The following is a 15,703-nucleotide window of genomic DNA, read 5'->3' on the forward strand; positions in this document are numbered from 1 at the left end:
GAAAAAAATTCATTATTTTATTTATAATGTTATTATTAAAATTAATATTATTATTGCTACTGATAGGGATTGTCTTCCTGGTTCTAGAATGCTCACGAAAGGAATTGATCAGTGAACAAGCTGGCCTAAGAATATTTTGATCTTGCATCATTGCAAAAGCAATTGGACACTTTAAGTTCCAATCACTGATCGATGATGCTCACTATTAGAATTAATATTCTAATAATTTGGAAATATATAATTGTAAATAGGAATCTACATTAATAATTGTTGTAAGTCTGTTTGCTGTTTGAATTTAGTTGTTTTATTATTAAAAAAAAAAATTAGGAAGCAAAAAAGAAAAAAAAATTCAAACTACAAACAGACACACGATTATTATTGTAGATTATAATTTTTTAAATTCTTTAAATTCTAAATGATTTTTTTTTAAATCTTATAATTTTTGTAATTTTTAATTGGAAATAATAATTTAATACTTGTATAGAATATCATTAACATTTTTGAAAATAAATGAATTTTTTCGAGAAATTTTATTAAATATAATAGAATTCTTTCAGGGAATTGTATTAAAATTTTCGAAAATAGTTGGATTTTTTCACGGGATTTAATTAAAATCGTATTGAAAATATTTTAATTTTAATTCTCATAAAGAATTTATTCAAAACTTATTAAAATAATTGAATTTTTGCGAAAAATTATATCAAAATTTCAAAAATAATTCAATTTTATTAAAATTGCGTTAAAAATAATTAATTTCTTTCAAGAAATTTAAATTAAAGTTTAATCAAATATAACTGAATTTTTTTGAAGAATTCTGTCAAAATTTTAGACATGGTTTTATTGAATTCTTACCAAAAAATAATTGAATTCTTTCGAACAATTTTTTCAAAATTATAGAAAATAATTAAATTCTTTCGACGAATTTTACTGAAATTTTTAAGAATAATTGAATTCTTTTAAAGAATTTAATTAAAATTGAATTGAAAAAATTTTAATTCTTATAAAGAATGTAATAAAAAAATTTTCAAAATAATTGAATTTTTGCGAAGAATTTTATCAAATTTTCAAAAATAATTTAATTCTTTTGAGAAATTTTATTAAAATTGCGTTGAAAATAATTAATTACTTTCGAGAAATTTAAATAAAAATTTAATTAAATATAATTGAATTCTTTCAAAGAATTGTGTTTTAAAATTTTTGTAAATAATTGAATTCTCCTGACGAATTTTATCAAAATTTTCCAAAATAATTTAATTCTTTTGATGAATTTAAGAAAAATTGAGTGTTATATAAAATAATTGAATTCCTGTGAAAAAATTTATTAAAATCGCAAAATAATTTAATTTCGTTCGAAGGATTTCATTAAAAAATTTAAAAATAATTCAATTCCTTTAAGAAATTTTATGAAAATTATATTGAAAATAATAAATAGTAATTAATTAGTTAATAAATGAATTTTCTTAAATTTTGAATTTGAAGTTTAAAAAAAAAAATTTAAGTTGTTTAAAAATAAAAAAATTTTGTAATTTGCATTAATACCAAATATTAAAGTAAATACTGCGTTTCGCGGATTAAATTTGCTTGTCATTTTAATTATTAGCAAAATTGAAAATAATTATTTTAATAAATGATTGTTATTAAAATTACCTTTCACACTTCCTTGATGTGGAACCAATTGAACCGAGTAACCTTGCAATTGCTGACCACCCGCAACTCTCAATGTCACGCCTTAAATTAAAAAATTTCGTTAAATTAAAAAATTGCCACTTTTGTCTATAGACAAAAGTCTATAGACAAAAACAAAAAAAGAGAAAGTAAATTTTCATTTAAAAAAATATATTAATTTTAACAATTATTGTTAATTTTGTAAACAAATTTTTTAATTTAAAAATAAATGTTCAATTAAAAAAAATATATTAATTTTAACAAAATGTTAATTTTAAACAAATTTTTAGTTTCAAAATAAATGTTAGATTTAAAAAAAAAATTTTAACTTAAATAAATTCGAATTACCTTGTCCAGTGGGTGTTTGATTGCTCGCGCTCTTAACTAAGGGAGATGTTCCGACTCTTGGCGATAAAACGGCGCTAGTTATACTTTTGGCCTTTGGCTGTTGAACGACATTCGTAGCTTTTGCTTGATTCGACAATCGAACGTTGATTTTAATTTTTCCCGATGGACAACGAGGCGGTGGTTCCGGTGTACTGTCAATTTCTTCAATTAATTTACGCGGTGTTTTTAAACGCCTCGCTCTGTGAGCGACAAATGCCGTTAACATAATTTCCACCTTCACCAGAAGTAAATTTACACACGACAAATCGATATGCTGGAAATGGAAAATTTATTTTCTAAATAGAACGAATTTTTAATATAAAATAAAAATATATTTAATTATTTTAATATGAATATAATTTAAAATTTTAATGAATTTAAAATTAAAACTCTTAAATACAATTATGTTTCAATTGAAAGAAAAATCGTTTTATATTCAAAATTTGTTAATTTTGAATATACAACGATTTTTCTTTTTAAATTTTTAATATGAAAAAAAATAATTCAGTTTACCTCAAATGGATCGTATTCGAGTGCATTGGCAATAAGTGAAGAGGTGACGAATTCAATACCCTCCATTTGAAATGGCGAAATTGTTGGACGAACTTCGAAAAGATTTGGATGATTGCAAACTTTACGTAACTGCATCAATACATTTATGACACTCAACAAATTTCCACTCGCCAGAGTTTCTCTCGTTCTAAAAAAGAACATATTTAATTGTAACATTCAAAAAATATTTCTAGCAATAATATATATTCACAATCGTTGTATAAATAATAAAATTCTTATCAGGATTTCAATTATTTTCAATACAATTTTAATTAATTTCTTCGAAAATTTCAATTATTTTTAAATATCTTGTAAAAATTCTCCTAAAAATTCAATTATTTTAAAAAATAATTGAATTTTTCACAAGAGTTCAATTATAAAAACTTTTAATAGAATCCAATTCAAGTATTCAATTATTATCAGAAATAATTAAATTTTCGATGTACTGAAAATCATTAAATTCTTGTAAAGTATTTTTAAATTAATTTGAAAATAATTCAATTCATTTCAAGAATTTTATCAACATTTTTTTCAATAATTGAATTTTTTCGAGAAAATGTAATTAAAATTGTATTGAAAATAATTTCATTCTTGGCAAGATTTTTATTAAAATTCTTTAAAATAATTAAATTGTTTTAAAGAATTTATTTCAATTTTCTTGGAAATAAAAGATTTTTTTTTAAAATAATTTTTACTGAAAATTTTGAAAATAATTAAATTTTTTAAAAATTATTAATTGTATCTTCAGACAGGATACGCGTGTCCTAAAAAATTCCTCTTAATCGAACACACGAGTTTTTATGAAGAATTTAATATCTCGCTGTTTAACAAAATAAACACAAAAACAGAAATTGAAAAAACTGCATTGTGGTCGGCAGCGAAAATTATAAAGTACTTATAAAATAAAATTTGAAACATTAAAATTATTCATAGAAAATTAAATTCTTTTAAATAATTTTATTAGAGTTTTTGTAAATAATTACATTTTTTTTTAAGAATTTCATTAAATTACATTCATTTTGTAAAAATAATGTAATTTTTTGAAGTAATTGAAAAATAATTTAATTGAAAATTTTGAAAATAATTGAAATTTACAAAGAATTTTATTAAAAACTTTTGAGAAAAATTGAATTATTTAGAAAAATTTGTATTACAATTTTTAAAAATAATTGAACCTGTTAGAGAAATTATATTAAAATTATCTTGAATATTATTGAATTTTTTCATATAGAAATTTTATTAAAATTGTATTGAAAATAATTGAATTTATCAGACGAATTTTATTATTTACAAAAATAATTGAATTTTTGCCAAGAATTTTATAATTTATAAAAATAATTGAATTTTTATTAAAACTCTTGAAAATAATGGAATTTAAATAATATTTTAAAAAATAATTGTATTCTTTCGAGAAATTTTATTAAAATTGAATTGGAAATAATTGAATTCCTCCGAAACATTTTATTATTTATGAAAATAATTAAATTTTTTTATTTATGAAAATATTTTAATTCTTGCGAAGAATTTTCCTATTTATGAAAATAATTGAATTCTTGTGTAGGATTTTACAATTCATAAAAATAATTTAATTGTTTCGAAGAATTTTATTTGAATTTTTGAAAATAATGATTTCTTAAAGAGAATTTCATCAAAATTGTTGAAATTAATTGAATTTATATTAAAATTCTTGAAGTTTATCGAATTTAATGAATATTTTTAAAAATAATTGTATTTTTTTGAGAAATTCTATTAAAATTGTAGTGAAAATAATTGAAATTGCTCTAAAGAATATTATTATTTATAAGAATAAAAATGAAACTCTTGCGAAAAATTTTATTAAAATTTTTGAATAAAATAATAAACGAGAATATTTAATATTATGTACTTAATTAGTGAATTCTTTAAATTTAAAATCTGTAATCATTCAAAAATACTCACTTTGCTCGGGACATGAAATCATCATAAAGATATCTCTGTCTTTTCGATAAGCGACACATAACAACGTGTTCATACTTCTTTGGCAGTTGTTTCTCTACCTCAGTCTTTAACCTCCTGAGTAAAAAGGGTCGTAGGACCTGAAAGAACAAAAGAAATTTTTTATTTCCCCATAAAAATATTTTCTGCATTTATTTGTTTTATTTATTTCCTTCATTTATTTATTTTATTTATTTTCTTCAATTATTTATTTATTTCAAGGGCTTTTAGATTTTCTTTATTAAAAAAATGTTTTTCCAGACAGGATACGCATGACTTATAAATTCCTCTTATCGGACACACGAGTTTTTATGGAAAATTTTCCTCTCTCGCCGTTGAGAATATCAAAAAAACACAGAAAAATGAAAATTACAATTGCCCTGTGTGTCGGCGGCGAGAATTGTTTTTTCTTTCCTTTCAATAATTCAAGTACGTACAAACCTTGTGTAGTCGTCGGATAATATTCTCGTTGTATTCACTATTTCCCTCAATCATTCCCGTCACTGGATTACTAAACCATTCCTTAAATTCTCTATGTGACTGAAAAACATTTGGCATGAGGAAGTGCATCAACGACCAAAGTTCCATTAAATTATTTTGAAGTGGTGTTCCCGTTAGCAACAGTCGCCTGCAATCGAAATTTTTTACTAAATTATGATAATAAAATAAAAAAAATTATTATAATGAATTATAATCATAACTATATAAAATTATAAATTTTTAAAATTATTAATTGTATCTTCAGACAGGATACGCGTGTCCTAAAAAATTCCTCTTAATCGAACACACGAGTTTTTATGAAGAATTTAATATCTCGCTGTTTAAGAAAAAAAAACACAAAAACAGAAATTGAAAAAACTGCATTGTGGTCGGCAGCGAGAATTATTTTCAAATAGTTACAAAAAAAATTACCTTTGAGTTTGAAAATTGAGAAGCAATTGCCATCGTTGTGATTTGAAATTCTTGATATTTTGCGCCTCGTCTAAAATTAAATACTTCCATTTTTTCCGTCGAAAACTCTGATGATCCTGAATGACAAGTTTGTATGAAGTGATACAAATATGAAATGCATTTGGCTTTGTCCAACCAGTTCTCTTTTGTTTACGATCCTTTTGCGTACCGTAATATGTTAATATTTTAAAACCTGGACACCATTTTTTACACTCCATTTCCCAATTTAACATAACAGACGTAGGAACAATGATTAAGTGCGGGCCCCAATTGCCCTTTTCGCATGCAAGATGCGCCAATAGTGCAATTGTTTGAATTGTTTTTCCCAAACCCATTTCATCGGCTAGAATTCCATTTAATTTTCTCTCGTACATTGTCACCAGCCAATCTAATCCAATGTGTTGATATTCTCGTAACGAGTGCTTTAGAAGGAATGGAACTTTTGTTACGACCTGCAATTGAAAAAAAAAATCGAGTTTATTAAAATTTGTTATTTAAATAATTAAATTCGTTAAATAATTCTCAATCTCTTATTTATTGAAATTTTGAACAGTAAATTTAAAAGTTTAAAAAAAAAATAAGTTGTCGGGATGTCTTTGCAATTAAGAATGTTTTATATTCTTTATGCAAAAGACAATCTCATTTATTCTACCTCCCTTGAAATAACAACAAGCAAATGAAAAGCGTAGTTGCTTTGGATAGTGAAGGCGTTTTTAAACTTAACTTTTTTAATAAAACTTTTTTTGTAATATATAGGGAAATTTATTGTGAAAATTCTTTACTAAAAAAGAATGTGTTATAAAAATAAACATTTTAATTAGAAAAAGAAAGTATACAAAAATATTTTATAAAAGTTGTTATTACAGGACTCAGATCGTCTTTAAGACGCAAAAAATGATTATTTCATTTTTTTTTCTACAAAAACACGATTATTTTTAAAAAAAAACTTAAAAAAAATTCTTTAAAATATAAAATTTATTTCAAAAAAATTTTCCTAAAGTACAAACTGTTTAAAAATTTTTCAAATAATTATTTTTGGGAATTCAATAATATTTAGACAATTTTTTGACAGCTAAATTAATCAAAAAAGAAAAATGTCATTTAAAATTCAATTATTTCAATTTATTTTTGCGATATTTCGATTATTCGAAATGTTTTCAGTTAAATTAATATTCAATAAGTCAACCAAATATTTAAACGAATTTAAAATACAATTTTTAATGAAACTAAACTCTTCAGAATGTTTAACTAAAATTATTTAACATTGGAATTTTTAAATATTAATTTCAAAGCTTATGAAATTGAATAATTTTTTATAGTTTTTCAGTAAATTTATTGATCACTATTATTATTAATTTCTTCAAAATTGAAATTACTCTTAAAAATATTTCCAAACTAAAAATCTTCTCTAATCAATTATTAATTATTTATGGGTAATAATTTTGAGAAAATTTTTTGATATCTCAATTAAAAAAAAAAATTCTTCTAGAATGAGTCACTTGAAATTTAATTATTTCTAAAAATTTCTATTATAACTCTTTCAATTTTCAATTATTTTCTAGAATTTTTAACTAAAACACTTAAAATTTTTTAAATTATTTTTAATAGCTGATTTTCAGAAGGTTCCTCAAGAATGCAATTATTTCAATAGAAAAATTCAATTTTCTTTTGTATGTTTTTCATATATTTTTAAATTCCTCTTTTTTTTATAGTTTTTAAAGAGAAAAAAAATTCAATGACAATTCATAATTTTTCAATAATTTAAAAAAAAATTACTTTTGATAAATATTTAAAACTAAATTAGTTAAATGTATTTTAATAAATAATTTCACATTTTAAGACTAAACTCCGTTTTTCTACGTTGAACGAATTTATTTTAAAAATTTGATGCAGTGAACAATAATTTTTAATGAAATGAAAACTTACGCTTGTCGTTTGTAAAGTATTTCCTTTTGGTTGTATACTTTCAGCCAAGGCGGCAACGTCATCCATTTCATTGCTTTCCGCTTCTTGAGTCTGGAAAAAATTACATTTTTTTTAAATTAAATTAATCGATATTAAGAAAATTTGAATAAATACTTGTTAATGAGATACTAAAATTAATTAGTTCAACAAATTAAATTTAATTTGTATAACTAATGAAAATTAACTAGTTTCATTAAATTTAGCCAACTCGTGTAATTAAAATTAATTTGTTCAACTAATTAAAATTTTTCTACTTAAAATTAATTTGTTAAAGAAATTAAAACTTCTTTAACTAATGAAAAACGATTATTGTATAAAATTGTTTTAATTACATTTCTTTTAAACTAGAAATGAAAAAACTTTCCATTTCATGAGCGAAAATTATGCAAACTTACGGTATTATTGAGTGATTGCTCGCCGGACAAATCCTCGAGAAGCGATTTAAGACCAACTCCCGTCTCATCCTCGCTTTGAGTTTGAGAATCGTGATCTTTATCATCATAGTCACTCTCGTCACTTTCCGATTGATCACTCTTCTCGTCCTCGTCATCTTCTTTCTCGCTGCCTGCTTCAGATTCTGCAAAAAAAATGCGAAAAAAAACATAGTTTTCAAAAGAATACAAATTTTTCACTCGTTTCTTTCTTTCTAAAAACAAACTCTCAGACAAATGCCTCGATAGCAGCAGAAAGTAGGATTGAGCTGAATGAATCTCGCACCTTCAGAAACGGTAGTTCGTCATCATTGATAAAAAAAAAAAGCAAAAGAGAAAGACAAAGGAGAAAATTTAGAAAAATTAAAAAAAATTTTATAAAGGCAAAAAGAATTGAAAATATTTACACAAAAGAAACTTGAAAAAGCAAATTGAAAGAAAAACTACCTCGATCAGAAACCTTATCAACATCCATTGGAATGTCTTGTCCAGCTCCATATTTTGACATCAATTCATCAATAGACATTTCATTTTCAGCCTTAAGATCGTCCAGTTCCTGTTTATGATCGACATTCTTCTCGAGCTTCTCCTGCTCCATAATTGTGTCCTCCTCATCATCAGTGGATTCATCAGAAGCAACAGTAAATTCAGTATCGCCATCAGCGCTCTTTTCATTTTCCTCCTCGAAATTCTCCTTTAATTCAGGCGTTAAACTTCTGTCCCTCTCATCGAGATAATTCGGTGGCAATTCTTTCAATAAATCTTCCAATGGAATAATTGATTCCTTCTTTAAAAGTTCTACTTCTTCTTTATGATTCGATTTTATTTCCTCCTCCGCTTTTGCTATTGTCTCCTCATCGTCATCGGAACTTTGGTTTGGTTCGAATTCGTCTGTAAAGAGAAAATTTCAACAAAAAAAAATTGTAATTACATTTAGAAAATAGGTGAATTATAAATTTATAATTTTTGTTCCCTACTAAAGAATAAAACTCTCAGACAAATGCCTCGATAGCAGCAGAAAGTAGGATTGAGCTGAATGAATCTCGCACCTTCAGAAATGGTATTTCGTCATCATTGATAAAAATAAATTTTCAAGAAAAGGAATTGAAAAAATAGAAGAAAAAAAAATAAAAAAAAATGTTGTGTAAATATAAATATATTTACCATCTGAATGTTGTTTTCCTGAGGGTATAGGCGATGAAATTCGAGAACTATTTATTGATACTGGCATACTTTGACTCCCTTCGGTCTTATTGAGGCCCTCGGTCAACCAAGTTGAGTATTTTTCAGTCTGATCGACAATAAAATTGAGATGCTGATCCAGAGCTTTTTTCCTCTTCTCTTCCAGTCTCGTTTGTTGCTTATATTCTACCAACTGAAAAAATAAACATCAACATTATTTAACTTTTCTACTCCTTTCGTTTCTTTTTCTATTTTTTTTTTACTTCTTTTTCTATTCAAAAATATTTATTATTATTCTTTTTAGTTTTTTTATTCTTTTGTTTCTTTTTCTATTCTTTTCCTCCTTTTTTTTTAAATTCTCTATTGTTTCTAAAAAAAGAAAGTGACTGAACATAAAAGCAATTCAATCCAATTTATTAATTAGAATATTAATGTTCCCACAACGAGCACACAATTAAAACATTGAAAAAAAGTCAAAATTGCCGGCTTATAAGTGTGGGGTGAAGTTCTAAATATTTATTTTTAAACTTTTGAAATGAGACAAAAAAAGAAAATTACCTTTTCTACATTTGACCAGAAAGTCTTTATCTCTTTTGCAACGAAACTCGCAATTTTCTTCAATCTGAGCTCCTCGAGTTTCTCCGCTTTTTGCGCTTGGGTTGCCTTCTCTTGGAAATGCTTTTGAATCATTCGCGCGCATTTTTTGGCAGCAGCTTTCTTCCATTTTCGTTCTTGGGCAAAATCAGCGGCAAGCCAAACCATTTCCTCCAACAAATAATCCCAATGGGCTTTCGATCTCGCGGGTTCTTGGACTTTTGGTAATCGCCGCTCGGACCACAAGCCCTCCCTTTGTAATTCGGCAATCCTCTGCATTACGTACGCCTCCTGGAAAATAATTATTCGAATTTTTGAATTTTTCCTTCAATCTGTATCTAAATTTTGTTTTTTATTATTATTTTTTAATTATTTTCTATTCAGGGTTGTCGGGAAAATTTAATTTTATTATTTAGTGTGGTTGCAAGATTTTGATTTTCAAAATTCCCTGACATTTCTTTGACTTATTTTGTTCTTTTTTTGTATTTTTTTCTTTTTCTTTAGACTGAATAAAAATTTTATATTGTTCTTAAATGGAAATTTAATTTCTAAAGGGAAACATAAGAAAAAATCTTAATACAAGAACTGAATATTCACTTTAGTAAAATTTTTTAAATTTCAGTAAAATTATAAAAATATTAAATTATTTTTAATTGAATTCTTGGTTTTACTTTTCAATTATTTCAATTATTTAAAACATTTTTAACTACTTATTCATAAAAGTTCAATAATCTTAAGAGAAAAAAATAATATAGAATTCAAATATTAAAAAAAAACTAATTCTTTAAAATTTTAAATCCTAAACTTTTTCGAAACTTTAATTTTTTAATAAAGTTATAATTTTATCTTTTTATTATTAACTAGTCAATGATAATTTTATTTGCAACTTTTTTGGAATTAAAATATATTAGGTCAATTTTGGATAAAAAATTGAATTTTTTTTAAATAAGAAAATTATTTTTTAACATTGAATTATTTATCAATTATTGAATTTAAAGATTTTGAAAATTCTATTTCTTTTAAAATCTGTAATGATATTCATTTTTTTAAAAAATTAATGATTATTTTAAATTCAGTAAATTTTTTTTTTAATGATAACACTTTTGTTAAAAGTAAAGTTATAATTTTCGTAACTTTCCTAATTTTGAATCGAAAATAATTTAATTCTTGCATAAAATTTTATTACGAATAACTTATTATTAACTTGTTCCTTAAATTTTTCAAAATAATTGAATATTTTCGAGAAATTTTATTAAAAAAACTTGTGAAATTAATTGAATTTCTGCTATTATTTTATTTAAAATTTTTAAAGTAAACAATTTAATTCCATCGAAGAATTTTATTTAATTTTTTAAAAATAATGTCAAGTTTTATTAAAATTTATTTATGAAAATAATTTCATTTTTCTGGAGAATTTTATTTCTTTTTTTAAATATAATTGTAGTCCATCGCAGAAGTTTAATTAAATTTTTTTAAATAATTGAAATCTGGCAAGAAGTAATTAAAATTTTCCGAAGATTTGAAAAATAAATAAATTCTTTGCATAATTTTATTATTTTCAAAAATAATTACTAATAATACTCTTTTCAGAAATTTTTTCAAAATGTCTGTTGAAATTTTTTATTATTTCTAAAAATAGTTCAAATCTATCGAAGAAATTTATTAAAATTTTGTAAAAATAATGTAATTCTTCCGAGATATATTTTATTAAAAATAATTAATTTCTCTGAAAGTCAATTATTTTTGAAAATTGCAATTTTTTTCTCACTTAGTTACATTAAAATTTTTTGACAATTCCCCGATTTTCCGTGTTTCGATCCATCTTTAAATTTGCATTGCTTCCAATTTAAATAGAGTGCAAGATCCAAAAAAAATTCTCATGTCATTCACAAAATGAAGTTTCCTTTTCTTCTCATTAAAGTAAAAGAAAAAACATGAAATAAATAAACAATTACCTGTTTGGCTTTTTCCACAATTTGTTCTTGATTACTTGAGGTATCACATGAGGCTGTTACAGAAGATGTGGGAAGTTTGACGAGTTTAACGACAGGTTGATTGCCGGGAAGTGTGGCAGGTGATGAACGATTCATCGAATTTGTCGTCGAAGATTTATCCGATGATGCTGGACTAGGAGAATTTGTTGTAGTTACTGTTTGTGGCAGATCTAAAACTAAGGGAGTTCCGCCTAAAATAAGAAAAATTACATTATGCTTTCAATATTTTTCTTTTTGAAAAAAATACCAAATTGAAACATTTTTAAAACATAGAAACACTGTGAATCACAATTCTTGCACTACATGTTTTTTGTGTATTGCAAAAGAAAAAAGTGAGTGGTTTATATAATTTTTGTATCAAAACTGCCCTTGGACTGAATAGATAAAAAGCCATACAGTCTTACATTTGCTTGAAATTTTTATTTACCCACAAAAATTTGAGACTCTTTCATCATTTATAATGAAACAGCGGAGTTTTCTCTGTGGGATTAGAAAAAATTAATTTTCTAGTGAGTTTAATTAAATATTTATTAAATTGTAATTCCACTGAACTTGAATTTTATTTCACTTCATATTTAATTCATTTTTTTTCTCTTTCAATTTGAAAATATAATTTAACTTTTATCACAAATTTGTTGCTTTTTATTTGATCACTTTTTCTAATTTTTGTACTTTTATTACTTTTGTATTTTTTTATTTCTTTTTTAATTTAAATAATTTAAAAATAATTTGGAAAAAAAAGATATAAAAAATAGGAAAATTACGAAGAAACTAGAGAAAGAAAACATGCAAATCTTTTGTAAATTCTTCCACCACGATAAATAAATAGATTTGTGACTGAAATGGGAAATAAAGCCCTAAATAACAAACAACATGCAAAAGTTTAACTAGAACAATTAAAAAATAATTCGAGTAGACTAAATTACCAAAAAAAAGAGAATTTTCAGATTTTAATCACTTCACTGAATTCTCTTTTTTATTGTTTAATTTTCCAAACGAAAATACTAAAATCTCCACTAGAAAATCACAGTAGGCTTGTTAAAAAGCAATTTTTTTTTGTAGAGAAATTAAATAATTTACGACACAGATGTGCAATAATTTTGCAATCATGGCAAAAGTTTTCAACATTAAATATTATTCTCACTGTAGAATCAATCGACTACATTAAACAGTTACACGATAAAGAAAGTTTGAAATTTGGATCTCGAGTGTCTACCGATTAAGTGAAAATATGAACATTATTATTTTTTTTTTTTTAAATAAATTTTTATAATTTAATTAAAAATTTTTTTATAAATTATAAAACTACTTTCTTAATGACCCACAAGTTTTAAACGTTCAAATGAACGAAATATAATTTATTGAAAAAATTCCCAAAATGGAATTACAATTAAAAATTTCAAAGTGATAAAAAATAATAAATTTCTATAAAATATGTTTCAACTAGTAAAATTGAGGATAAATTTATTTGTATAAATTGTTAAGAATTGTTTATTGATTAATAATAAAATTTATTTTAATAATGAATTTTATTAGGTATTTTAAAATTTGTTATTAAACGACACTAATGATAAACAATTTTTTCCCTCTTAATTTCAATTTTAAATTTGAATTTTCTTTAATTAGTAGACACTCTGAAAATATTTATTTTTAAAAATATTCATAAATCAAATCGTAAGAATCTTATTCTTTATCATGCAATTTGTCTGCAGTGCTATTCACATCAGTCGAACTAAAATGAATTTCAAAATGTTCTTTAGACTGAAGAACTGCATTAAAATTACAAAAAAGGGAGTGGTCGCATAATTTCTACTATTGTTTATAAATAAAATTTTTCTTAGTTAAATTTGGAACTTTCATAATTTATGAAATTTTGAAAAATTTAATTTATTCCAAGAAATTTAATTAAAATTGAATTGAAAATAATTAAATTCCGTCGAAGAATCTTATTAATGTGTAAAAATAATTAAAGTCTGGCTAATAACAAGTTTATTAAAATTTTTGGAAACAATTGAATTGTTTTGAAGGATGGAAATGAAATTTTCGAAAATAATTATCAGTAATAATAATTATTACTGTTTTTTTTTTTGGTTAAGAAGTGATTTATTTTTTAAATTTGAATCTAATAATCTCTTGATTTTTTTTCCAAATAAAATTCTCATTGCGACCACTCTGATTAAATGAACGAATAAAATAAATATATAAGTGAACGAATTAAACATTGAGCGACAGGCCTACAGTAATCACCTATAATGAGAGCGGGTGCTAGAGTAGAGGTGGGTGAAGGGTGAACGGACACTGGTGAGGTCTGAATGGCAGCTCGGATGGCAAAGACCATGCCATGGCGGCCCCCTTGTGGCCTACCTGGTATATGTCCTAAGTGCGCAAATCATTTATTTTTCACAAATTTAAAAAAAAAAGAAAAGAAAAAAGTTCCTTCTATAATTCTCAACCAGAGTTGCCACAAAAATTTAATTTTGTTTTTCCCTCATTTCCAAACAAAATTTTGACTTCTTCCATGACCCTAAAGAATATTCTGATTCACTCTAAAAATTATTAGATACTCAAAAAAATGTTCTATTAAATTTATTTACAAATTTCTTCAAAAGTAAAATTATTCAAAAACATCAATAACTTCATTTTTGAATAAATATTTAATCATTATTATTTTTCCATAAGAAATAAGTTTTGCGAAAAATTCAAATTCAAACCTTTTTGAAATTCAATAACTTATAAAAATATTATTATAAAACAAGAAGATATGAAAAATTTTCAATTTTTAAAGATTTTAATTTGAAATCTTTTCAAAATTCAATTATTTTTAAAAATTCACACTATAATGCTTTTAATATTCAATTATTATTTACAATTTTACACAAAAATTAATTTTTAATTCAATTTTTATTAGAAAATTTTACTAGAATTCAATTACTTAAATACAAAAATAAATAATTTATTGAATAATTGAATTCTTTCGACAAACTTTAATAAAATTTTTAAGAATAATTATATTTTACGAGAAATTTGATTAAAATTGTATTAAATATAATTCAAATTTTAAATCTAATCTAATCTAATCTATAATTGAAAAATTCTGCAATGAGTTTTATTATTTATGAAAATATTTGAATTTCTGATTATATTTATGAAAATATGTAATTAAATGTTTGTGTAGAATTTTATTAAATTTTTTTTTAAATAATTGAAATCCTTTGAAAAATTTTATTAAAATAGTATAAATACTAAAAATCATCGAATTTAAGAACATTTTTAAAAATTTCTGCAATCATTTGTAATTTTTGAAATTACATACTTATTTAAATTTCTACGAAGAATTTTATTGAACTTTTTTTTTTTTAAGTAATTGAATTATTGTAAAAATTATCATTACAATTTTTAAAAATAAATTAATTCTTTCAAAAAATTGAATTAAAAAATTAGAAAATGTTATTTAAAATAATTATTACATTCTAATAAACAAATAATATCAAATTTTTTAAAAATAATTGAATCCCAGTAAAAAATGTTATTAATTATAAAAATAATTGAGTTATTGTCAAAAAATTTAAAAATAATTGAATTCCTAGAAAATTTTTATTATTTACGAAAGTAATTAAACGTTTGCGTAGAATTTTATTAAAATATAAAATATCAATGTACAGAAATAAATAAATAAAAATGTTTTGAAAATAATTGAATTCTTTTGGAAAATTTTATTAAAATAGTAAATATTAAAAATCATTGAATTGAGGAAAATTTTTGAAAATAATTGATTTTGTCCAAGAATTTTATTAAAATTTTTGAACATAATTGAATTTTTGTGAATAATTTTATTACTTTTAAAAATAATTGTATTTCTGCAATAATTTGTAACTTCTCCAAAAATCAATTTTTTTATTATTGTTTTCATCTAAAATTCTTCTATATAAATTCATAATTTTTAATAATTAATTAAATATATATTGAAAAATTTAACTAATTTCAGAAGAATTTGAATTATTAAAATTT

General features: G+C 23.0%; 1 protein-coding gene across 3 annotated transcripts in view; it reads right to left on the minus strand.

Moving 5' to 3' along the window:
- The window catches only part of LOC122505545 (helicase domino), a 39,963-nt gene that overhangs the window by 16,971 nt on the left and 7,289 nt on the right, over positions 1-15,703 (minus strand). For all 3 annotated transcript variants that reach the window (XM_043617246.1, XM_043617245.1, XM_043617244.1), the window contains exons 4-15: positions 11,657-11,886; positions 9,666-9,992; positions 9,090-9,300; positions 8,373-8,816; positions 7,890-8,071; positions 7,456-7,545; positions 5,491-5,981; positions 5,020-5,206; positions 4,543-4,679; positions 2,566-2,752; positions 2,014-2,326; positions 1,648-1,728 (exon numbers count right to left, since the gene is read on the minus strand). In XM_043617246.1, coding sequence (XP_043473181.1) covers positions 1,648-1,728; positions 2,014-2,326; positions 2,566-2,752; positions 4,543-4,679; positions 5,020-5,206; positions 5,491-5,981; positions 7,456-7,545; positions 7,890-8,071; positions 8,373-8,816; positions 9,090-9,300; positions 9,666-9,992; positions 11,657-11,886 — 2,880 coding nt within the window. The remainder of the gene's footprint in view (positions 1-1,647; positions 1,729-2,013; positions 2,327-2,565; positions 2,753-4,542; positions 4,680-5,019; positions 5,207-5,490; positions 5,982-7,455; positions 7,546-7,889; positions 8,072-8,372; positions 8,817-9,089; positions 9,301-9,665; positions 9,993-11,656; positions 11,887-15,703) is intronic.

The sequence above is a fragment of the Leptopilina heterotoma genome, unplaced genomic scaffold, assembly GCF_015476425.1.
Source record: "Leptopilina heterotoma isolate Lh14 unplaced genomic scaffold, ASM1547642v1 Lhet_36, whole genome shotgun sequence".
In the NCBI taxonomy this organism is placed as follows: domain Eukaryota; kingdom Metazoa; phylum Arthropoda; class Insecta; order Hymenoptera; family Figitidae; genus Leptopilina; species Leptopilina heterotoma.